The 27,588-nt window shown below is 34.5% G+C and overlaps 1 protein-coding gene across 5 annotated transcripts in view; it reads right to left on the bottom strand.

The window, feature by feature from the left end:
• Positions 1 to 27,588, bottom strand: part of LOC124364050 (bestrophin-2) — a 147,950-nt gene that overhangs the window by 25,732 nt on the left and 94,630 nt on the right. For 3 of the 5 annotated variants that reach the window (XM_046819260.1, XM_046819258.1, XM_046819270.1), the window contains 3 exons: positions 23,576 to 23,705; positions 18,935 to 19,173; positions 1,777 to 1,905 (listed from right to left, as the gene is read on the bottom strand). In XM_046819260.1, the coding sequence (XP_046675216.1) occupies positions 1,777 to 1,905; positions 18,935 to 19,173; positions 23,576 to 23,705 (498 nt within the window). Of the gene's footprint in view, positions 1 to 1,776; positions 1,906 to 12,668; positions 12,908 to 18,934; positions 19,174 to 23,575; positions 23,706 to 27,588 lie in introns of all 5 variants that reach the window. The other 2 variants (XM_046819263.1, XM_046819259.1) reach the window with 1 other exon arrangement.

Here is a 27,588-nt window from a genome sequence, read left to right as displayed (position 1 = left end):
ATAAACAAGAACTCCAAAAAGAACCCGAAAACCATAATAAATAGATGTGTGATATAAATAAAAATAATAATACATAGAGACAAATTTTTAAAATCTTAAAAAATGTATTTATCTGCGTGCAGCAAGCAAACAAGTGGTCCGTTCATGGATTTATTCCGACAATAATTTAGTTTTGCGTAAACTATAACTTTAAGGTATAAGTTCTCATTTCAGAATTTTGAAATTTTGGGTTATGAAGAAGAGGGAGAGATGATTTTGGGTTCCAGAATATTTTAAGTTCCACGTGTATCTGAATAATGCTGACAAACAAAAATAGTCTATTTTAAGACATTAACAACCACACGTAGAAATTTTAAAGATGTAAAGATTACATTCATATAATGTGGTTCCATCAGCTGCTCAGTATACAAATTTGTTCTCTGTATTGTTTCTAAATCAACAGTGAATATACTATTTTCTTCAAATTGGCTTTAATCCTCTCGTCATTTTCACCCAGTACAGCTCAACTTTCAACTTTATTGGCTGCTACAAGCTACCTTTATCTTTAATAGAAAGTGTGCCACTAGACAATAAAAGTACGCTGAAAGTTACTGGTGGTTAGGATTTGATAGGTCTACTTTCTACCAATAATATTACTGTTTGCAAGCAGTAACTTATTAGCTTATACTGAAAAGCTAATGTCTTTCTTTTATTTTAATTAGAGGTAGGAGTATCTTCAGAGAAACATGTCTGCACTTTTGCATGCTTAGTGGACCAGCTCTGACTCACTGAGCTTGTTTGTTTCTCCAACTTGGCCTCTTTCTAACTTTGTTACATAATTAAAGACTGGTAAAAATGTATTTAGTTACAATTATTTGTGAACAAGCAACTTAAAATTCTAAATATTAATTGTATTACAGCATTTGCAACCAACTTACAAGAAAACAAATTTGGTAATTACTGCAATGAAGTAACAGTTATTTTAAACTAAATATAACAGAAAAAGTTTGATTAAAAATTATTAACTAGAGAAAAAAGTAACAATTAGGTATTTTTGGGCAATTGGATGTTGCAACAAATGTAACAACTGAGTGAAGGTAGTTTTATAGTTATTAATTATCTCATAATTGGTTAATGGATATCTGATTCAATTACATGTATTCCAGAATCAGATTTGAAATTTATAACATAGATACTGAAAGGAGTTTTTAAGAATATGCTACGCAGTATTTAATTCTTAACCGATATAAGTTTTTGTTCAATATTTCCCTCTTTAATTCTTTACTGCTTTGGTGAATAAATTCATGGACTTCATCTATAATATTTACTTTTAATCTCTGTAGTAACATCCACTTATATTTGAAGTAAGAGCTGGCAGCCATCTCGATTTTAATCCCATAAGAACAGTGTCAAATTTCAAACACCTTTACACACCTTTGATTGTACATTAATGAGATAATTGTCATTTTAAAGAAATAGTTAATACAAACCCAAATACTTTTTAGTTCTTTTGTTATTGGTTAATCAGAAAAATCTTAATCTTTTTTTGTTCTTCACTGTTTTAATACCTATTCAGAACTAACTTTTCAAGAAATACTAAAATGCATTTGGATGTGTATTAATAAAGTGTTTAAGATAAGAAATCACGTAAAATTCTATGGCTGTAAACATGTTTGAAGTTTAACACTGTTATTATGGGGTAAAACTCAGTCATTTCACTACAGTCACCTCTTAATCAAAAGACTCATGTTTTATAAATATAAAAATAATATCACTAAACCACCGGATGAGCCTTACCTGAAGAACTGTGAAGATAGGAAAGTACATGTCGAACTCAATGCTGCCCGTGGGGGACTTCTCAGGGATTATGAACTGCTTGCCCAGTAGGTTGGCTATGAAGTAGGAGTAGACTGAAAGAGTTACTACCTGTTTAGGACAAACATATTTTAAAGCATTCATTGCCTCGACCAAAAACAATAAAGTCATCATTAAAAACTGACAAAAATCATGATTATTTTGTGCTCAAGAATAAAGTATTTTTATCAAAGTAAATATTATTTAGTAGCAAATATTTAAGTAATGTAATAAAATATTAGTAAAAAAAAGTACAATTAATTCACATTTTTATGTTAAAATATATTTATGTTATAGGCGTTATTGAAAAAGTTTTAACCAAATAAAGTAGCAATAAGAGAAAATAATACATTTTTAATACAAGTTCTTGATAATGATTGCATAATATTCACTGCATTAGATTTAAAACAACTAATTTCACTGTTATAAAATAGTAATTTTGAGTAAAGAAACCATAAAAAAGTATTTTTTTAAATTAATCCAAAAGTATCAAATTTAATAACTTTGAATAACACACATCTAAAACTAATTAATCTAGAGCGGTATATACAAATTATTTATAAGAATCAACAAAGTCTACATCTACATTTAAAACTAAAGTTCTAGATTTACTTTCTCAAACAACTTAGAATACACTATACAATGAATGAACAAATTTATTGCATATACCAAGCTCTTAACAAGCAAATAAACTAAAGTGAAATTTTATTGTTTCACCTGCTTTGAAGTCCTGGTCAGACCTGAAATGAACAAGGTTCAACATATGGTAATGTTATTGAAACAAAATAAGGTGCAAAGGTAAAGGCAAGTTGCATCACAAATCATTGTTCCACGAAGGTTATGTTGTAGGCTGACTCAGAGAACAGCACATTAAGTCCTTGCTAGAATCAACTGATAAGAGTGATTACGACAAAAATTAATATGGGCATGAGTTGAGATACAATACCTGAAAACAATGTTAAACTTGCAATTCTTTATATTCAAAAATATTTAAAAACTTACATATATTCCTTACAGTGCCACATACTAAAGTAGAGTGATATAGTTGTTACAGTACCAGCACCCCATCACATGGTGCGGTGAACTTAAATCTTAACTTGTGCTAAATAAATTTATTTGTACTGAAACTTTCCTATAATAGTATCCAGACATTTATTTAAGAGAGGAGATAAGTCTAGGAAATAAAAGTGTATGTAAGCTGTGAAGAATAAAATACAACAGAAAATATCTAAAATAATATGCATGCATTGCAATAATGTTCTAAATTTGGATGGTTTTAGTTGTATCTGACTGATGATAATGTGAATGGAATTTTAAAGTGGTATTGATCATCCATAAACCTCCTGGACATGCCCCTGGTTGATAGAGAATGTACACTAACTAAATAATGCCAAAGTATAGCACAAACTCATCCAATTTACATATTACATATTGTATTTTACAGCAATGTCTAAGTGATCAAGAATTATAGAAAAATCTTCATTGAGATGCTATTTGGGAACCGTATCAACTGTACTTTATTAAGGATCAAAATCAAATCCATTTGTTTAATTGCTGCAGATGTTATTTATGCCTTTATAAATAATATTTCAGTCTGTTTTTAAAGAAAATACGCATACCTGTTTCTGGGCTATAGAATGGGGTATAAATAGAGAATACTTAATCACTAAAGCCTTTAAAAAACTGAGTTTTTGATAAAAAATGTAATTTTATAAATAATAAACAATAATTTGGAATAAAACAATCCTAGAAATAAAAGGCTTGTTAAAATAATATTGTTCTATGAAGATATTTATAAAAGACATATATGCCAAATTTTACAAAAATCATACCATACTTTTAGTTTTTTATCACGTATTTAACCTAAAATTATATACCATGTTCATTTCTTTTCAGCAAGAATATTTAGAAAGATTTGTTTGTGCCATTTTCTAATCATGTAATGTGCTCTAATAATAAAACAAATTTGTATAAAGTTCTTTTGAAAAGTTTTAGTGTTGTGACTAGAAATATAATTTTTGGATTATTTATCGAAAACATTTGGTACACACAAATATCTTTATTTAATTACGGCTGATACAACACAGAGGGATGTTTATAATATTCATACTTCAAAAGACAAGAGAGAAGGAATAAAGGGCATAGCTTAATTCCCGATGTGTAAAATGTATCTAGGTATTTAAAATAATTGTAAATCCCTGAATAATTTCAGTCAGTGAAAAATCTCAAAATTCAATACAATAAACATGGAAATCTTCCAGTTGAAATGGTTTTGATTTCAGTGGGAAATTGACTTAATTATGAATATTTGTTGGGAATAAACAAGAAGAAAATGCAAATGAGTAAAATAAAACAAGGGAAATGCAAATACCACCTTAGATACTGATCGCGAGAGAAAAGAAGAGACCTGGATTCTGGCCTATCTGAAATTTGCAGGCGCTACTACTAGTATGTTGCCGCGCCTTGTTTCGTAATTCCATTATTGTTTCACTGTTCCATTGCTATGATAATCAATTCGCAGGGTTGGTTGTAGGGCGAAGCGCCTGAAATTACCGCGCGGCAACACACTAGTACACAGCGGTGCGCCGGTACGGGCCAGGTCTCTTCTTTTCTCTCGCCATCAGTATTTTTGCCAATGTGCACACATAAGTTATTTTTTTCTAGGATGGAAATACAAAATGGTAAACTATTGGAACAAACTTTAGAATTGAGGACATCAATGGAAGAACGTGTGTAAACAATATTTTATGATTGTGCAGGACATGGCTATCTTCACTGTGACAACACTCAATAGCAGATTTTTGTATTTTAACCCTTTAGTATCAGTAGACAAGGAGCATGTAGGTATTATTCATTATGAAACATACTAAAAATATACTCCATGCCTATTCATATTTTGCTTAGTACGCATGTGTTTTCCATATGAGTTCACTGGTTGTAGTCTTATAATATTATGAGATGATTTCCATCTGCAAACAAATCAAACTTCAGCTTTATTCTGACATTATAAAGCATAAGTCACATACTTATGATGGTTTTCTTATTTTCAATACAGGATCGTGCTATTTTATTGTTGTGTACACACTGTTAAAATTTATTTAGTACAACTTGAGGTATAAAGTAAACAAAATCCATATTAGATTTTTTTATCCTGGATTAAAATATAATTTTTAATATTCTTCCTTTTAATACTATGCTTAAATGGTATAAAAATATGTAAGTTAATGCTGAAACCTGTAAGTAAAATCAGTAAATAAAATTAGTGAGAGCTAATTGCTGCGTAAATTAAATGAAATACCATTTGAGAATGCTAAAGTTAGGACATGAGTTTGATAACAATGCCGCTCAACCCTGCCCTGCTCTTACGCGTTAATTAATGCTGTCTTACAAGCTAAGTAATGCTGTACAAGTGTCACCAGCTGTTAGGTCAGTTCCCACTCCTTTCAATTGCCCTTCTTCCTGGCTTTAGCAATAAAGCAGAGTTAAACCATTAGGATTATATTGTACTCAAAGATTTTAATTATAATATCGTAGGAGCTGAATGACTACTAAAAATCATGTTTATTACATAGTTACCCTCCTGCTTTTTTTAATTCAAAAGTTTTTAGCACACACCATGTTTTCGTTAATTATGATTAAAAAATTGTAAAGCTTTATTTCATCTGAAATTATTAAGTATTTGCTAAAATATTCAAATGGACCTTCTAACAAGAGAAATGTATGAGACATCTTAATTTTGTTTTATTACAAATAAATTACTCTTAAAATTTTTGTATTTGATTCCCAAATGAGTGACGGAAAATATGACCCTCAATAAAATGACTGGTTTTGTTGTTAAAATGTTTTCTAGCATGCAGTAAAATTTCAAGGTCTGGCTTTTAAATGTTTAAGAGTGCTTACAAAGTTATATGCTGTCAACAAAAAGAATGAAATGCAACGACCTCAAAAATATTTTTCTCATATATAGTATTTAACACTGAGTTGTTTGATACAATTTTAAAGCATTAGGATGGTTGGAAATGCAAAAATATTATAAGCAAATAAACAATAAAAAATAAATAATGTGAGTGGTCTATTAGATCTGCCATTAAGAATGTTAATTTATGTCAAAAGCGGTTTTTGGAACAATCGACATTCAACTGGTAAATGGACATTGCTAATGAATGACCATTATCACAAAAAAGTTAGACCATAGTCAGGAAGTAATTTTTGTGACCTGTAAATTGATCTCTATTACTTGAATTCAGTGGAATGGAAATGATCCGCTTTTAAAGATGGGGTAAGTGGCTATTTCTTTGTCATACATTAATAAATTGAATGAATGCAAGTTTAGATCAAGTTTCTTTAAAAAAAATTCCAAAGGATACCGAAATTACGGTCTCAAAATTATCTAAATTTTGTTGACATCATTATATAAAATATGTTTTAATGCAGCAATTAAGGCCTTCTGCGAGTGGCCACTTGCTTTTTTTTACCAAAGAGAGCAAAGTAGCGGAAGTCTAAAGTACCTGTAAGCAGTGACTGTGGCCAATGACGAGGCCGCTGTCATACTCGGACCGTGAATTAGCGGCAGTCGACTATCACAAACAATTACAGACCAAACAGATATTTACTACAACAAATAAAAGCAAACGCGAGAAAACCATTTTGGGACTTTAATATAAAGTCTATGTAAAAGTGATCACATAAGAGACCACAATAGCTTTCTAAATTAGTAATAAAATGTAATCAAAATATGCGTTTTATGTAGATTCAAACATTAAAAATTAAAATTTGAAACCCACGAACTATATACAATACTTATGATATTATTCTAGGTCTGTTCAGTTTACTTAAGTTATTGCTAGTATTAATAAGATTCTACTACGCCGTAGACTGGCCAAATTAGTATCTCAAACCCATATATAAACAGGACATCTCATGTTTTAATACCCTCTAGAACAAAGATTCTATTTAAATGAAAAAAGTTTCAAAGGGAATTGAAATATTTAGTTATAAGAAACATTGTTAAGAATGTTTAACTTATATTGATAAAGTAAGCATTTAACTATAGATGATTGATGCTACTGTGTACCCTGTTATAAAAATTGACATTTTGAGTTGGAGAATTCCCCCATAAATAGTAAGGAAACAACTCGCAGTACACTTGACAATAAAATATCATCTTTAGCAATATACTTAGTAAATTAAATCATCGTCAACGCTTGTAATCGAGAAAGCAGTATTGTCTGTGTTGATTTTGCGTGTCATTGAAAGCGATTGCAAAGTGTGTCAGACGGCAGCTGTTGGCAGAATTTACAATGACACCCACCGTTACCGCGTCATTGTTGGGTGTCAAATGTCATTGTGTGACATTCACACCTATACCTCACACAACAAGGTGGCATCGTCGGAAACATTATCGTGAAATTATTACTGAGTAGTCAACAATAATATGTCATTTCCGCGATTTATGTTGGCACTCAGTACGAGTATAGAATGGATAAATGTAATTAGTAAAATAGTTGGTGTCTATTACATGTTTTATAAATATACGGATTTCTTGTTATTTGAATTCAAATATTTTCAACAGACGCCATTTTGTTAATAATTAAGAAAATCACACAATTATTCTTTTAAAATTTTCTCCTATCTATGCAAATCTATGTGCCAAATTTGTATTCATTAACTTAAATAATTCTAGATATATTAATTGTTTAGTAAAAATAACCTATATTTATAGAACACTTTTTGCTTGAAATGATGAATACTATCTCCCTCAGATGTTTGTTACACTTTTTTGTGAACATCCTGTATATATGAAAGATAATGGAATGGTGTGGCATGCTTTTATTAAAATATAGAATTTCCTTAAGTAATTTTTTTTATAAAACGCATGTATTTTTTAAAATTACATACCATTATAAAATGTATTATATTTTTTGGGTAAGGTAAGGCAATTTCGCAGTAAAACCTAAAAAAGTTGGCTTTTATTACAAGAAAATATTGATTTAAAAAAAACTACAAAACGTATGTAATACAAAACAACACATATTAGTTTAAAAATTTCCTTTAGTTTTAAATTTATTGCATTATAATATGTATATATAAAAGCTGTTTTTCTAAGTCTTTCAAGGTAAGGTAACTTTGCATTAGTACAGGTAATTCCGCAATAGTGGGTAGGTAATTTCGCAACATTGTACAAATAGGCATACCTGGTGTTAATCCGAGTCCCTCACTTCCATAAAATGGCTCACAAGCGTCACACATATAAATTAGCTCCTTTGTAGGATTTTTCTGGCACTTTTCGTGATAGGGGAATTTTACAAAATGAACACTGTAACCACTGAGCACCATTCTTCTTCTTCACGTCCCTCCGAGAACAGTTTCAAGCATACACCACACTTCCAATCGTCATGGCTTGGCAGCCTATCTTTAGGAGTGCCGGGTTTTGGTTGATCCATTTTATCTCATTCCGGGTGGGTTTAGACACTTCGCAGAAGAGTCTCGTGGCTCTTTTTTGGGGGGTTTTCTTTCTTTTTATGGCGCCCTTCGTAGCCATATCTCCAACTTCAGATGTTGTTTGTTTTGGCGCGTGAGGAACTTCAAGCAGATCTTCTACACCATGCAGTTGTTCTTCAGAGGGGGTCCTTTGGAGAAAGGGTAGACAGTGTTTGTCCAAGATCACAAGGTAGGCCTGACTTCCTAACACGAGTAAGCAGGTGAAGATGGACCATAGCGATCAGTGAGCCTGCTTGGTGCCAATGCTTCTGCAGGAAGAACGTTGGGGTTATAAGGACAAGCCCCAGCTTTCTTGAATGAGTGTATGATATTCAGAGGAGTGAAACTTTCCAGAAATGCAGGAGTAAAGAGCTCGTGGAAATGGAACGACTGGGCATGTTGTTTGGGTTCAGTAACAAGTGATTGTTCGACAATTTAGCCCAGACACTTTTCAGAGACTTGTAAACTCCTACATCAAGGGTTTGAAATAAATGACTCGTGTGTGCAGGGAAAGTCATAAGGTAGATTTCATTTTTGCTTTGCAAGTTCTATGACTTCAGGCCCAACATGCGAGCCATGAGAGTCCATCAGTAAGACAACAGGCCTTGCTGGAACAGATAGCACCAATGAAGAATTTAAACCATTCTAGAAAAGTTCTGAATTTATCCAACCTTTTGGGGATAGCCTAATAAGTGAGTTAGGAAGACTGTTTTCTTTGAGTTGGTTACTCCATCTTATCCCTTTAAAAATCACCATTGGTGGGATGAAACTTCCATCAGCGCAAACACAACACAATACTGTTTGAAAGCTGTCCCCCCGCTCTGCGTATGTTCTTTTATAAACATATTTTTTCCCAACTTGACACAATATTTTTATTCGGTTTTACAACATATGTGAGTCCTGTGTCATCTACATTCCAGATCCTATTTGGACTGGTTTTTATTCCCAGTTGAGACAAAAGTTTGTCTAATTTTTGAAAATAATCTTGCACCATCACTGGATTTGCCATGCTTGCTCTGTACCTTGATAAGTTTTCGGGTGTCCGAAGACCACAGATTATATAGCGTTCTTTAAATTTTGACCACCACCATTTGCTGGCCGTCTTTTTCTCTGTGTTAAAAAAGTGTGATCTGCCTATTTTTGTCTGAAAGGTCATAAGCCAGTTTTCTAATTTGAAGCACTGTAAGGCCAAAACCCAATTCCTGCATTTCAACAATAAAGTTTAAAAACACGCAACTCAATATCTGAGGGCAAGGCGAATGGTCTGCCCCATTTTGAGAACATGAGCATGATCTAAATCGTCATTTTGACTAAAAAAGTCTTTTAATGTATTATAAGGAACCCCAGAGTCCTTGCTTGCTTTGTACAGGGTTACTTCACACCTGCCCTTCACTTTCTTCGCCGCACTTACTAGATCAGATATTTCATAATTTCTATAAGTCTTACTTTGCTTAGCTCTTTGTCTTTAGGTTTAACCATTTTTAATTCAAGAGTAATCTGAAATTATATGAATAATGATGTTCACGAAACACAGTATTAATCAGGTTAGGTAATTTCGCAGTGAAAAATAAAGAGTAAGAGAAAGGTAAGGTAATTTCGCAATAGCCTACATTTGATTTTTTAAATATGCATAATAATATAACATTACTTATGCGTCTGTATATCGATTTTATCAGGCAAAATAGCAAAAAACTTTCTTAGGAAAAAATAAATTACCTAGACAGTAACAGGAAACGTGTAAAATTATAGTGACTTTGCTAACAAAAACATCCTAGTTTCTAAGGTTATAGCTTATTTATTTTTAAGGTTAGAATTATCAAACTATTATTAAATGAAAACTGTGTTTTCATGAACAACATGTAACACACCAGAACTTCTACCACACACACGTAATTATATAAACTAAATCCACCAAACAACTATATACTCGTAAAACAGCACAACACTCTAAAAGAATTGTTAGACATAACCTTTAACTTTGTTTACAACACGAACTAGAAAGCAGAACCGGCGAAACATGTGTTTCTTCAAAAGTAGACATCTTTCGCTACCTAGAGGCAAATGCATGAACTAATATCTTACAGGCAAGTCTGTAATAAAGAGGAACAGAAATTAATGCGAAGTTACCTATACTGCGAATTAACCTTACCTTACCCTATAATATTTATTTATTTTAAAGTCGAAAATTATTACAAAAAGGATGCTGCCCCCACTGACGACCAGAGATGTTGGTATCAAATTGACCGGAATATTACAAATACAAATTTATATAATCGCAACTAGAAAATTTATGATATTTTAGTTTTTTTAGTAATTTGGTATTTGTGAAAACGTTTTGGGAGCCTAAGCGTAACTTCAACATCTCATGCCCCCCCCCCCCCACCGGGCCCACAAACTTCTAGTAACGGTCCTTGTCGCGTAGTTTGAGTATATAGACAAGGTGGAGAATGTATGTAAATGATGTTGTGTAAAATACCCATAGTAAATGGAACGTCAGGTAATACAAGATGAACAATTTCAATACACTCATTTTCATATACCTCTAGAATCCTAGAGTTATAGAGCATCCAGTCTCCTAAGTATAGCAGATTTGGATAGCCTTAAATTCCAAAATACCTCACTGCATAACTTAAGAATATATATCATTCAGTGTTGCCTGTGTAAAGAAATGGCATGAAATGCCCAGTTCCAAGGATGTCTGTCGAATTGTCCACGGTACGAAGCGGCGCGGCGCGATGTCAGGACCTCACCGCCTTCTTGTGACCGAGCCCTCGACTTCTTGCGCTCGTGTCCGCGGCGAGCTCGGTTTTTGTACAATCGCTCCGCTTGATCTCGTCTGACGAATCGGATTGTCTTGGCTCTTCACCTTGACAATGTCAACGAAGGTGGCCGGAACCTTCCGCAAACACCCTGGTTCGGCGCGACTGTGAAAATCCGCGTACCGGAAAATTGGCGTGAATCATTCGCAGATGGTCAGGTTTTTCATCGGAAACGGTTGAAGGGTTTCACTTGAATGGCGGAAAATTCAAGAGCACGCCTCACACGGACGGACTGTACATAATAGGTTTAGAATACTTATTTACGAGTTATAACGTACAGTCGTAATGCACACTAGTTGGCGATGTTAGTTAAAGACCCTATTAACTATATACAGAATTTTTCATAACATTTTTTGAAAACAATTGGCGAAATAAACTATTTCATTACAGGGGACCTATTGAGTAAACAATGTTTAGTGGTAGTTAAACATATGTATATTATATAAGCTTAAATATAATATAATATATAAATATTAAATTGATATTCATTAGTACTAAGGATAATATTGATAATGAATAAATATAAAAGAGATTAGAAAACAGTGTTTTCTGTAAAATGACCTCAAAAAAAAAAAAAAAAAAAAAAAAAAAAAAAAAAAAAAAAAAAAAAAAAAAAAAAAAAAAAAAAAAAAAAAAGCCATCAAGATACTTCCTATTTAGATCACACCTGGTTAGTTATTTATGAGTAACTGACATAACACCACAATAATTTGCAAAGCATGCGCTCATTCGCATTCATTACCATTGAATGCAAATTTACACCTATTTACGACTAAAATGGCTGTTAAGAATTTCATCATAGAATCAGCTGGTATTAATCTGGCGTTTCAATTTCAATGTTAATTAATTCGTTACTAAATAACATAAGAAAAGTTATAGTTCAAGCAGCAATAAAATCAAGTAAAACCTTCACATGACGCATTAAACCCGTTATTAAAATATTGATTTAACCTTTTGATAAAAAAATGGGAATTTAATTATTAATTGTAAATGAACACATAATTTATTAATTCTAAATAGTTAATTGTACGCCATACAGCAACAAAAGATATTAAACCGTTGATATCTTGAAGCACCTAAATTTTGATCGTGAGACAAGTATTGCTGAAATATTAAAAGTATTCAATTAATAAAGCAATGTCAAAAATATAAAAACGAATAATAGGCTACACTAAAACTAGAATATAATAAACTAAAAAAACAACAACTACTGGATGAAATTTAACAAAAAACAACACAAAACAGTTCAAATAACACACGATATGTGATGGTTCAGAAAAGGTAAAATTAAATAAGTAACAACAAAAAACAAAACAAAACACACAATGCAGCAAGAAAAACATTCATCTATCATATGGAACAATGCAGAAGAAACAGCAAGAACGAATAGAAGAAACAGTAAATTAATAACAAAAACTAAAAACAACCATATATATGACAAAAAGTAAAAACAATGAGCAACAAGTTAACAACTATTGAAAATGAACTGCATGTTAGTGCTGTATGACAAACACCATGCAAGTGGCGTGCCATTACCTGCGTGTAGACCAGGGGCACGTTGACGTTGTCGTATCCGATGAGAGAGCCGAGTCGTAGCCGTATGTCGCTCATCTCGTATAGGATGGTCTGGACAAGATGGTCGCAAGATATCAGCTGTTCCCTGCGCGCCCTGTTGATCACATTGGTGGCCCAGGTAAGCGGCAGCCAGTACTTCGCCATGGGGTGCCTTTCGTCCAGCATCTCGAAGATTTTTTTTTCGCTTTCCATCATCAATCCTGGATTTGTTGATTGCAATAATATGTGGTATTCTTTGTTGAACGGCCTAATACTGTATACTGCCAGCTTCGTATTTTTCATGTATAGAAATTAAGTTTGATTTCAAAATAATTCAAACGGATTTTGTATATAATCCAACAGGAAAGTTAAAGTTTAAATAAATTATGTTAATGTAACTCGTATATTAAGCAGAAATTGTGTAAACCTGATGACGGCGTTATAAAACTCACTGGATCTACAGACAGGCAATCGTTCATACATAATTAATTAATACAAAGAAGAGTAATCTTACACGGAAGATAAGAAGGTAATGTAAGTCCAGACGAAAGGGGTGAAGTTTTACCAATAGTTGTGAGGATTGTTCTATGTTATGCGTGTAGGAAACTATAGAACACAAATCAGACTGGAACACTGTTAACAGCGCAATCCGACGGCCAGACATAGAAACTACCATCGGTGAGACATATAGCGCATTAACAACGATTTTTTGTCTGATCCTAGTTATTTAACTCCGTGAGATGTCTGGGAGTCTTTGGTTATGTATATTAGAAAAAAATATAACTAAACATCTGGAAATAATTTTAAGGAATTTATAAGTTGTGCAGTTTTCTTATTGTTTTGAGTAACTTTTAATTTATATCTCATTAATAAATTACCATGGCCCGAAACACATGTTTTTACTTCTTTTTGTATTGAAAGCAAATTCCTTTTTTCATAATAATGTTAATTTAGTACAAATTGTAAAAGGTTTACATACTTCAGACGTTAAATATTTCATATATTTTGATGCGTTATGCAGGAATTTAAATCATTTTAATAAAAAAAAAAAACATTAGACGCAATAAACAAATTCACGCATTAGAGAAAGCACCTGACAATTATTGCACCAAAAAATATCTCACTGGCAAAAAAATAGAGCTAGCTAGATTTCAACAAAACAAAGATTAGAAATTCGAACCATTATGAGGGGTTTTTATCTGGACGTCTCTAAGGGAGAAGATTGCTTCATTGTTCTATTCTAGACATGCAGATTTTTGGGCGTTGGCGACGCGTTCGCGGCAGTACTTGAAAGGGCCAGACGTAATGCGCTGTAAAACTGTCGGCGAAAGTCGCCGCCCAGGCGCCTTATTTACAGCGACTGTGACACGCATGCTAAAATGCAGCCGAGGCCAAATTGTCAGAAATCGCTGAGGAATTTATAGTCACGAAAATGGGACCACCGGAGTGGAAGGAAAAGGAAGACCTGGCGGAATAAGACAAGAGCGTGAGAACAGGACCGGTGGATAGTTATTTGGTATGGCCCAGTAACCGATACTGGAGGTAACAGAAGTGAGTCAGTCAGCATAGTAAGCTCTGTGACCGAGCTTTGCCGTTACTTGCCCTCCTTACGTCAGAGTGCACTCGTCAGTCGTCACTGGGCAATGGGAATATCCAACATTGGGCATTGACAGAGCTTGTCACCGGACGCGCCCCTGTTGTGTGGATATGTATTACAGAAAATGGTTCTACAGTTGAACCGTAGAATTTAGAATCCGTAAGAATAATTCAACGGTTTACCAAGAGATTGTTGAGGATCCCAGAAAGTAGTTCTATGGCGAGCAATGTTAAAATATTAAGCTGGGAGAATAGTTTCCTTCATCGTTTGTAACAATAATAGAGCATTGCAGGAAAGATTCTTTATTTTCAGTGTTATTCAAACTAAAATTTGGATTAATAATTAGAATAAAACATTTCGTAATATTCATGAATTGTCTTTCTTTTAATCGTCATTGGACATGAAAAAGCAATAGAGTAAAATCGATTTCAGAGAATTAGATCTTCCAAAGTCCAATAGGTAATCTAATTGTTGGGGGTGTAGAGCAGGAACAAACTTAGAAAAATTTACCATACCGTGCGGAAGGTCTTACATTTGACCTGTCTATAGCCCTGTGGAACTTGTTAAAGGCGCTAATGGACAGCGCCTTGTATACCCATCCGACCTCAGTCTGTTATTCCGATCTAATCTACAGCCGAGACGAATAAAATCAAGGAGAAGAGAGGAGAGGAGTGGATGTCCAGTAGGAAGATATGTAGCGAGGTCACTGGAGGTCAACAGCTTGGAGATTCCGGCTCAAGGTCACGCCCAAGGCCGCGCGCGCACCTGAGGCAGCGGCCAGTGGCACGGGCCGACCACATGGTGGCAGCTTAGCGGCCTGACAAGGAAGAACAGTGATAAGAAGTCAAAGTCTTTGGATATACATTTTTAACGGATCTGATATGGAATCTTTGTTGTTTCTCACGGTTTAATGCTTAGATATTAATTATGTCAAAGTCAAAATACGAATACTTGGTAGGTGATTGATGCACGGAGATTGTCATAAAAAGTAACTTTGGGCCTTTGAGAGTAAAACTAAAATTAGAGATAGTGATAATCTAGAACAGATTTAGAGGGTTAAATGAATCTAGCATACCAACCATTTTAATGATAACGTTATTACGTCTTTTAAAGGTTGGAATATTAATACGAATGTAAAGTCCGCTTATTAAATTCCGTGGTAGCTTTAATTTTCCAAATTTAAATTAGTTAGTAATTTGAAAATATTTATCCTTATGTGAAATGTTCTGTAATAAACGAATGTAAAAATTTGGCATTCATTGCTTTAGGGGGAGAGGTTTTCAACAAAATGTACTTTAAAATTCTAGATTCATTAATTATTTCGTTTCTTTCCAAAATCTATATTGATTAAACCATTGCTGCTGGCAGTATACAGCTACTATTTGAGCATTTCTATCTTCAATATTTCCTTATGAGGAGTAGATCGTGGAGATTGAGGACTTATCATCATCGTCATAATCATCATTAGACCGACCACTTCTTGAATAAAATCCGAAACGCGATGGTGGTCACGATACATTATCAAACAATCATATTCACGTTGGGCAAACTTTTGAAGGGTATATCTGTGGATTCTTCGTTGGTCTTACAATTTATATTCGGAAGGAAAAAAATAATGAACTACAAAACCCACCAGTTTTAGGGTTTTAACGTGTTATTTAAAAAAAATTATGTAATGAATATATCACTCACTCTAAAATCATGACCTGCCCCCACCAACTTTCATATGTACACATCATCTCTAAATTACCACACGAGTAACTTTCAACAAAAATAACTTGTATAGGATATTTATAATTTTTACTGAGAGGGAGTATTTTATAAGATCCTTGTGTTTTCTAAATTTATAATAATACATTTTTGGAATAACATTTTGAAAATTTAATTTGAAATAGCTTGAGAGAATTGAGTTATAAACACTCTAAGGTGATTAAGTTCTTTCGACAAACTCCATTATTATTATCAAGATCACAATTCAGAAACGTTAATATGCAAAATGTGGATGTTTTGTATTCAACTTTAGAATAATAAAATTCACTGAAAAGTAGTTTATGTTTATTGTGCCTAATACAAAATGGCGTAATAAAGAATCTTTTCCATTTAATACAAATTGTAATCTTTTATACAAGGAAGTTGCTGCAAAGAATTACTATTCGTGATGAAATGAAGCAACTATAGCATGAAATTGGGTAATTAATTGAGGAAAATACTACCTTTTAGTCTTACAATTATAAATATCACCAAGAGCAACTAAAACAATGTGGGTACAGGTAATGAAAAGTAAACTTTACAATTCTTCTTCCATGAAAGATGATCGTGTGATAAATAGAGATCTGAAGCTGTTGGCGTTAATGCCACTTTGAGGTTAGGTTTCACAGAGTAACAACGCCTCGTAGAAACTGGGTGATACTCTATGGACGTGGCCACAGAAGCGAACCCCGTTACGGTCAGCGCAAGTGAGGTTCGTGCCGAAATATATACAACGCATCGAGTAACTGATTGCGTATTATGTGCCAGTGCTATGTACAATCTTTGGATCTTCCCAAAGTTTTGTTAAGATAAACTTCACCATTAATTAACACTAGGCGAGCTAATGCAGTATTTGATGGGCTTTGGCTTGATTCACATAATTATCGCACGATAAGCACATGATACTTTGAGTATATCACATAATGAAAGGATGAAATCAAATAAAAATTGGTTACCATACTTTAAGATAGTCGAGTTACTTATCAAAATGAAATTATTGATAACCACTAAACATATTAATACAGTTTTTACTCTTAATTTATGTGAACTGTATTAACAAAGTGATACATCAAATCCTGCATTAACTTATCTCTAAAAATTTGATACCCTATTTGGATGAAAGTTAAATGATTTGAAAATTGTTATGAATGGGTTGTAACAAAAAGACAAGTTTTAGAAGAGATTTTCGTGAAACCGCGGTGAAACAGTTATAACGTTAGCAATGTACAAAAGATAGATTTTCTTTTTTTTTTCAGAACAAAAAAAATGTACCATTTCGCTTGCTTCTTGTATTTTATAATGATATGGTTTTAAGCCACAATGCCTTGAGTTCTATATTACGTATTATGAATCATATATTTAATTTTTTAATTCAGACAGCATTAGAAATTCTAATTGAACTAGACATAATAATGTTAGTATAACAGGTTGTTACTATATCGTCCAAACGGTTTACATGAATTGAATGTCAGTGCGTGGTACAAAATTTACAACGATTACAGATTAATCAAAATATTAAAAAAATAAAAACCTACAATTAAAACGGTTTGTAGATTACTCCACATTAAAAGCCAAAAAATAATGAACCAATCGTTTAGCAAAATTTGTTGGTGTTATTGTACACCCTTCAGACGGTTCTCCAATATTTAATACTCCCAACAGCCGGTCTCGCGGCATAGCCGCAGGTTGAGAGCAGCTATTTTCGATTTGGAACGCGGAACGCCTGAGGAACCAGTTCTGCGAGCGGTTGTAATGACTCTTAATCGCCCCAGACCATGCTGTCCTGCGCCAGTTCCCCGGAGTGCAGCTTCGACACTATCGATATTTCAGGAGTTTCTAGTATTCGAATGCTCTAAGAATATTTTCAAGTAGTTTATTGAATTAGCTAATCCAATGTTATGCTTGATTGGATCTTATTAACATAAAAAATCACAATTTAAGGAATTTCAATTTAAACATAGATGCTCTGATCTTTCAAAATTCGAAACATAATCATTCTGTGGACTCCAAGAGTTGATAAGCGATATTTTAATAGAAGCATGAAATACGAACATGAGCTCACGTTCTAATAGTAACTACAATATGAATATGTTTTTTATATATCACATAAATATAATCAGAAAACTTATCATAACTAATAAGTAAAGGGAGGTGAGTATGATTGTTTGATATAAAGGCCGCAGGACGGGGACTCGAGCCTGGGTCTGTCGAGAGCTCGGTCCGCGGGTACCATTGGTCATCCTCGGGCGGTGCTGGGTTGGGAAGCACTGAAAACAGAGTTACCACCCACCCAGGGTTAGTGGCATGCACATGCTCATGCTCGGTCACACACTACACGCATGCAACGGTGCACTCTTCCGGACCTGCACCCTAGCTCGCCTCAGTTATAAATGAGGAATTGTAGACATTGGGATAAGCAAAGTCCTTTTTCTGATGAAAAATAATTCTGACTCGTATATTATTTGATGAGGCTTTATGCATCAAATTACGCCTAGACAGTTTTGATTAAACCATACATGGACGAACGGAATCAGTCAGATGTGATTGTTATGCATACTGAAACATATTTGAAGCCGATTTAGTTCGATATACAATAAGAACGAACACTATCGTCAATTTAAAAGAAATAACAATGGTTTGACACGGAAAACATGGCCTATTTCCCTTAAACTTAAGCAAAAAATAGCAACGTTTTTTGTGGGAGCATTATCTGACAGATTTTTAGTTGTTTCACAAAACTTCTAAAAATTGTTAATTTTATGTTGGGAGACTTTAACGTAAGTGCAGCCAGGAGGAGTGCGGGGTAAGTGATGTGAGTTCGTTTGTGCGTGCAATCATGCAAAGTCAGGCAGGCAGTCAGGTCACGAGAGTAAGAGAGAGAGAGAGAGATAGAAGGGGTGACCTGCGTGTAGACGAGAGGAACGCACACAGTGTCGTAGCTGATAATGGAGCCGAGCTTGCGACGGTGCTCGCTCAACTCGAACAGGAGCGTCTGCACCAACTGGTCGGACATGATCAAGTTGTCGCGTCGCGCGCGGTTGATGATGTTTGTGGCCCAGACTAGGGGCATCCAGTACTTGGCCATCGGGCTCTTGCTGTCCATCATCTCCACGATCTTCTTCTCGCTCTCCATCATAATACCTGCAACACAACAGGAGGATACATTAAAGGATTCGCGGCGAAGAACTGTAGGATTAGTCTCACAGCTTAAAAGATATGAAATTTAGTAGCAGATAGCAGGTTTATAAAAGTTGTACGTCTGACACTGATACAGGTACTTCTTGGCAAGATCAATTCCAAAGGAGGCCAATTCGAGATCTTATGGACGCGAAAGAGATTATTTATTTATTCCTATTTATATAAACAGTAAAGGAATTTAATTCAGAAAAACAACTGTTTGAAGCCTTTTCTAAAATGAAAATGTGATTACCCAAAAGTAATAAAATAACTCATCGGTAGATCAACTATTATCACCAACAGCGGACTACGAAGCCAGTTCATTATTCGAATTCCCAAACCTAAAGAGTTGTGATAGTGTTAGTAAACAACATGTTATTCATATATCACAAATTGCAAATCATAGGAAAGAGAAGATATTGCACTTATAGTAGGTTTTAACTGTTACGCTGTATCTATCATGTTATGAAGACGAACATCTCGGTTCTGCTACTCTGGAGAGCTAGCCTTCACTGCGGCCGCACTATCAGGCATGCAGTGAAAGCAGGATCATTCACGGATTGGACACGGTGTAAATATAGTCACTCTGTCCTACTTGTCTGCGCTCAGTCTCGCCAAAAATAGCCTCCCAGCATCCAACAATGACGCACCGGGTATTCGCAGAAGTTTAGTAGAAACTAGAATCTCAAGCACTTTCTTCTGGCCGCGTTCGCTCTCATCAAATGCGTTCTGTGATACTAATATCTTTATTTACTGGTGAAGAATGTGGCACTTGATTGTCGTGGCCTTCGTCAACGAGAGTCACTGAGCAACTCGTTTCCCACGTCTTGTACTATGAAATGTTACTAGCGCCGTGACCTCTACTTCGGCAACGACATTGATGAAGTGAAAGTGTACATTTTTTGTTGTCCTGAACTAATTAGCAAGGTCATGTTTACGATCAAGGTTACATATTTCACTGAAAACAGCAACACACGGCATGAGATCTTACATGGACGTTGCTTGACACCTAACATTTATCAAAATTAATTATCATCTGCTACAGACTAGTAAATTTGTAAATTTTACAGGTTTGTTGGTTAAACAGTTCAAGAAACAGATCAAGAAGATTACGGTCATGAAGACGACAATAAGAAACTTACGAGTATATTGAGAGGCACTGCTGTTGCAGTTTTTGATGTGGTTCAAAGATATGCTTTAGATACGTGCACGCTAAACAGGTACTCGTAGTTAATTAACAGCTACACATATTATTTTCTGGGACTAAGAATTACATTTGACAAAATATTTGTCATTATGCTCTTAAAAATCCACACAGCTATTGTTGGAAAATCAATGGTTTTAACGTTTTTAAATATTGAGAAAGTGGTAACTATCATTACTCTAAAATCCATTAACAAAACACGAACAAATCACCACCACTACTAATGTTATTTCTCTACAACAATGTGGGAAGAAAGATTTCTTCTGCAATCCATAACGTGCAATGTTTAATACATTAAAAGTCCTGTTTATTTATTCTTGAAACGTTTATTTTGACAAGATGAAATACATTTTTGTATACATGCCATTTTTTTTTATTTCAATGGTTAACTGCTTTGGGTAATATTAATCAGTTTCAACTTTAGAAAAAAACATGAGTTTTTAAAACTACTTTTGCTAGTCCCACATTTAGGGTATCATTTACTGTACGGTATTATATTGCAGATGGGTAATAAAGGTATGAAATTAAAGGAGGGAAATATTATTTATCTCCCGAAAGTACCCAAACAACACATCGTATTTTTGATCGATGAAAATATTACAATCCGTTTTATGAATTGGCAAGGGCATCACTTGGAGCTGTTCTTGATAGATGTCAAAATAAATCAACCCTCTCTAAAACCTGAGAGTATGAAGGGAGACGTGTTAGGGGTGCAGGACACTAGAAAATGTTACACGAGATTATCAATTAAAGATTAAATTCTCGGTTTTTGATGAAAAATACTTATACTAATAAGAAAACCAGTTTACGAATATATTATAATAAATTGCATCTTAATCTATGGGAAAAACATTAGAGATGGGGCTGATAGATTACCTTTAGTTAGATGATAAACATAGATAAGTACCTAAGACCATTTATGGCCATAAACCGGGAGCCGTATAACAGTCAATGGATCTCCGATAACTCAAAACTCTGCAAGTTCCACATAAGCTGCTGACCTAGAGAAGGATATTGTACCGATAAATCTGCCAGATGTTGTGTGTAAACTCTTCCGGCCGCTACAGAGTAACGTGAGCGACCTAACGCAACCGTCCTTGGCGTCTATAGAGAGCAGTGGCCACGCCTTCGCACCATTCTCGCCGCTGCTGTCGACTGCTACTGCTGCTGTTGCAGGAACAATCGACTGCCAAACTGAACCACGGTATTGAATCACTTCCGTCCTCGCAAGTTACTGAGGCTCCCAGACCCCGCCCCCAGTCTGAGGTCAGCATCTCGTTAGGTCTTGTTTATAGCGATCGTTTGCCACAGGCCATGTCATTTGTTGGATTTATCGGAATGTTGTTGAATGCTGAATAATGATTTTTCGGAACACGCTATAATCAACGTGTCTTGCAAGAATCGACGTACATAGACAATGTAATTAGTGAACTTTGCTCCATTGTTATTTCTTTTAAGGTTTCTATATTCATTTGCTGCTAATACTTGCAAAATCCTTAAAGGACTTTATTTATGAAACAATGTTATACCTGATAAAGTATATAGAAACAAATATGAAGAACGATGTTTAAACCAAGTCAAAACCATTAGTTTATTGCGAAACTTGTTTTAATAGTGAAGATCCCTCGCATCCGAACACTTAACCAATCCTCCCACTGGCCAAAATCAGCCAATGAATAGGATTCTCGAAAAATCAAATGCCAAAAACTGCCCTGAAGGTTAAGTCATACGACTGCCACTAGAACACACGTCATGTTCATGAACACCAGTTTCTTAGAACACCAGCATGCTAAATTTGTTTGAGAAAAAATCTAAATTGACGAAAGTGATTTGTGATCCTCGTCATTTAATTATTGGTTCAGATACTTACAACCAGAGAATAAAAAACGGATCTCTAATGCGAAAGGTATAACTCAAAACACTTATAACTATACTTTTTGCTCATTTGGATTATGCAGAATGGCAGGTCTACCATAGTGCGACGAGCTGAAAGAGCAGGAAGTTGTAGCTCCTCGTGCATCCACTCGATCCAGTTCAAGAAACTTCCAGACCATCCACGAAAAGAAACTCCTGCCTGAGTCGATTGCTTTGTGTTCGTGTATCTGTGCTATATTGCAGACAACGGAGGCATACTCAATGGCTTAGAACAAAATATCTATAAAAAATACACGACTTTTGCTGTTAGAATTCGACACCAGACTTTTTAATAGTCTTTGTAAAAGCACTAGGATGTGTTCAGAGAACACCAACTGGAATTGATGATATCAAGATTCTGAACGAGTACTATACAGATTTTACAAATTTGCTCACCCTTTTGAATGGAAGGCGATGGTGAACAGTAATTAAGTACAATTGTAGAGTGGTGTGAACTGTGGGAAACATGTTTATTCATTAGGAGTATCCTCGGGAGGCTCAAGGTCACCGGATATGGCAAGGACGCCAGCAAATGGCAAATTGCAACCTGCCGCATCTGCATAACAAAATAAACACCGGCGTCCACATTCACGCAGCTTGTAAGCGTGCGAACACGAAATCACCAGTAACGTGACCTTGACATTGGATGACTTTGCTATGACCAAAACAGCCGATCGCGGATGTTCTCATCTCGGGAAAACAAGTCTTCCATCATGCGCGTTGTAAACAATTACACAATTTGCGGGAAGGAAATCATAGCTGAAAATAAAGGAAGATGGTGATGGTTACACTTGAAGAGAACTGAGAAGACCGCTAATCGCGGCGATATCGTGCGTCGGGACCACCAAATTGACCTTGACCCTCGATGACCTTCAGACAGGTGGACCGTGCAACCTCAAATCTAGTCAAGTATCTCTACCCATCTATTAAATCGAAATTGGTTTCAGGAGAGCCGCAGGAATAGGCGAATCGGAAGAGTTCGTTAATCTTCCGTGTTAATCGTTCATTACAAAATTCAAACGGTTGTAGACGATTTGAAACGCAATCGTAAAGACATTTCCAGGATAAGACTAGTGATCTAAGGAACGAATTTTAAGACACGCAGGAAATTGTACAACCTGGCCGGGTACCAGATACCGATCTAGTGATCTGAGTACTCATAAAATTACCTTGATTCCCTTTACAAAAATAGCTTCTTGTTGCCTCTTAAATAGTTATACTGTGTGTTTCAATAAAAGATATAGTTACCTGCATCTACGATGTGCTGAAGCGTAGGAAATCGCTTCTTCACCCTTACACTGACATGCTTGAGCGTGATGACGTATGCGAGGATCGCATATCTCACAATGTTCCTGCGCATGAGACGACCACGTTCATCCTAAAACAGACACACTTAGGTCACTTATAGGCTTTTCTCACCTTAAGCTCCCTTCTTCTCAATAAAAAGAGCTCTTTTATAAGGTAGATATAAGGAACATGTATTTAAGCGTTTAAATTGAGTATTCGGAAAATAAACTTCTTTCACTTAAGAATAACACAATTCTCAAAATATTTTAAGATGAATAACATATCTAGTATATAGCTATGAATTTTAAAACTAAATAATTCTTTTATTGACACTTCCAATGGTGTCCAATAAACGGAAGTGCGTCTATAGATAATACCCAACTGGAACGTACACCGGAAGTTAAATATGTCATCATTACGATCTATGTAGGATATTATTAATTATGAAAGTTGGGAAACTTTAGTCCGTTTTACGAAATGGCGCAATGTAACATCGTTACAGCCCTGCATCCAGCCATACGTGTCAACGCGCGCGATAGTGGTTTGTGTCTATGTGCGAGTGATATATGTTTATTTATTCATATGTTTGTTTATTTATTTCTATGTTTTGTTATTACTTTTTAATTTTATGAAAAAGCCATGCACCACGACGACTACTAAGGGCAGAGGATGAAGATTAACCTTTCACATATGTCACCATAAAACACATGAACTTGCATTGGATTGAAGGAAAGATACAAAATCTACGTTATATTAGTTATAATAATAAGTATTACAGACTGTAAAGTATTGTGGAATAAAAATAAAATAATTTGAATATTGAATTTGCATCGTGAAGCCAGAGTTTTTTATACTATTTGCTATGACTTTGGTTTAAAAGGATGTTTAACCTTGACTGTAGTCAATACATTTACTTATATAAGAAACTATTTATAAAAAGTAATGTCACTTTTGTAAACATAAATTCGCAGAACTAAGTATTTGCTTCGTATTTTTGTTGGGTACATGCCCACCAAAACACAAAAATATCTAATCTTATCTGTTGCATATTAATTTTAATCAACAGATATTAAACAAAAACTGGCAGAATCAGTAAAGCACATACATTTTCTTATGAATGCAATTGGCTAAAGTTAACAGTCAGCCTTGTAATAATAATGCTGATTTCTTTGTTGTTTGACTTCGATATTATTTTAAGTTATATAAGTTCTCGTACTGTTATTTAAATAGATAGAGTTTTAGCGTGTCAAGATAAAATAAAGGCTATCCCTGGAAAAATAATTCGTTTGATGTTTATAACCCGAGCACCACAAAAACTAGCGTGGCTGACGATCAATTTCTCTCTTAGAGAAGTTTCTATATAGATGCCATGGAAAACTAGGCTGTGAGGTTATAAAATATAAATTGGCTCTCAGCTCCCGGACTAAAATATGATCATAGCAATCTCAGCCATAGCTATACACCAAAAACGGAATTGTAGTCCACAGAGATCTGTTGACGGTGCCAAGACAGGCAACAGTCGCGTTGGTCGCCTTGCCCCAGGCTTCCTCGCGGTGTGACAGTCTCTCTGTGTAGGAGATCTTGCTTGCTCTGGACTCAGTTAGAGGCGAACTGCTTCTAGATCTCAACTTCCTACATTTCCGGTTCGCTGCAGAACCAGAAACAACGTGATGTCATTCTTTCAATCGACTAATAAATAATGCATACGATTAATTTGCAAAGATTTAAGATCAAACCAGAAACCGGTCGTGTGTATTAATACCAATTAGAGAGTAAGGTTACGTAATATAATTCCATATTACAAATTCTGTGTACATATATATATATATATATATATATATATATATATATATATATATATATATATATATAAGACGATCAAATTCCACTACCCTGTTAATTTTTGAACAGCTGAGGATGAAATGTCAAATTATATTAAGCAATGTTTATCGTAAAGTGAACTTTAACCTTTTGTAAACATCATTGAGAACCTAACACAATGATGATGTTTTTGATGTTCACAGAAGATTTTGTAGTTTTCATAAAACTGTACATGAAATGTCACAAATATTTCTTTATTTCTCGAAATTTAACGTATTGCACACATACTGTAAGATATCATTAAGTTTTTATACCTCTGTTGAGGGTTGAGTTGTGATGCTTATTGCTAGGAAATGTAGTGTTTTTTAAGCATAGGAGAGTGATTTAGGTGTAATTAGTTCTTAGTTTCGGTGGCTTATTTAGTTGAAACTTTACAACAATTAGGATTTCCAATTTCGCTCAGGATCTTCAGCATACCTAAAAATATAATTTTAACGAAAACAATTATTTTGTTTATTTTAAAATAAATAAACACTACCGCCGTTCTTTGTTTAAAGTTGGTTATCGACGAATGGAGGTTTGAAAGGATAAGAGGATTTCGGACATTTGTCATTGTTATACGTTACAAAAGGTAACAGCATTTTAATTTACACTTTTTCTCGCTATTTCCAGATATTTAGGAAACTCTACAAAACGATAGCTTCAAAAGGTTCAATTTTACCTCTTTTAACAGTCCATAATCTAATTTTAGAGTTCACTGCCCTACGAACTATTATGATAACGTTTCTTGTTTATAAAAATTCTTTTTTTAGCATAAATTAGCTTAGTTTCATCAAATTATCTTCGCATGTAACCAAGCAATTACGTGTAAAAATACCTAAGAGGTTCTAATCTACATTACGGAAGCAGTTTTGTATTTGTTAGATTGTCTTAAACCTAACCGTTTAATCAACGTCTTTTTTCCTTATTAGGGGTAATTATTTTGGTCTTAGACAAAAAGTAAAATATAGTGGACAATGTTCTGAAACTAGAAATATTCTAATACACCGCAGACCTCTAAAAATGTTGGCGTTATTGTTTATTATATACAAAACCATTGTATTGTTTCATATACATACAACCATTTCTCTGAATTCCAAATAGAATAACCCAGTAATATTTAGGAACATGGTGTTTATAAGGATATTTTACGCTCCAATACGCTCACAAGGGTAACGACATAAAAGAAGAAACAAAACATAAATACAAAAACTTAGGGACAGAGGTTTAGAACAAACAGAATAATAGAAAGTCCAATTTATAATAACCACTTCACGCAACACTCTAAAATCCACAATACTTTTAGCCTCTATTTTTGACGGAGATCACTGATAAAGACTTTCCACGCAAAACTCTTTCGTACGGGTTAAGTCAGAAATCGAATATAAAACGTACATTCCCAGAAAGATAGAAAATAGTACATCGAATCTACAAAAGAAGCTATTGAATACAGACGTGGAGACGAACACAACTATTACCAGACAACCCGTTACAAACGTCTTGCCGCGAGATGCTGACAGGTGTTCCACTTACATGGACGTGCTCTGGCCTCTCATCAGTTGTAACTCTAGGCGTTTTAACGAGTTTTCCACCGGGAATCCCGCAGGGATTGTGAAGAGAGTCAAGGCTGTATATGGAGGACTTCTATACATGCCCCTCAAACGCTGGGCAACCTGTTGACTGACTATCGGTATTGAGAATGATCACAAAACATATTCCGTTGAATGGTTTTGGCTGAGCTTTAGCGGATATTTTTACTTTGGTCCTATTGGTAACTATGGCAAACTGGAAAATAACAGAATAAATCATTTTCTAAGCAGAGTATATTCAAATGTGAAATTTTTACTCATAGAGTAAAAAGAAAAAATAGAGTGGAAAGAAGGTTAAAAGTCGGTGACAAGATTTGATTTCAGCGAACTCTGCGTTGTCCTGTCCTACCTAACACACCTAACTTTTTTGAACACTGTTATGAAACGTACTAAATGAAAAAAATGTAATGTATGATGTGGCAAGTTATCACGAAAGAGATTTAATCTGTATACTTTATATTTTGAACTACACTCCATTTATTTGACAAGAATGAGTTCTATAGACGTCTCTCTCTCTCTCTCCCT

This window comes from Homalodisca vitripennis, chromosome 1 (assembly GCF_021130785.1).
Source record: "Homalodisca vitripennis isolate AUS2020 chromosome 1, UT_GWSS_2.1, whole genome shotgun sequence".
In the NCBI taxonomy this organism is placed as follows: domain Eukaryota; kingdom Metazoa; phylum Arthropoda; class Insecta; order Hemiptera; family Cicadellidae; genus Homalodisca; species Homalodisca vitripennis.
This window is presented reverse-complemented; position numbering and strand designations above follow the sequence as displayed.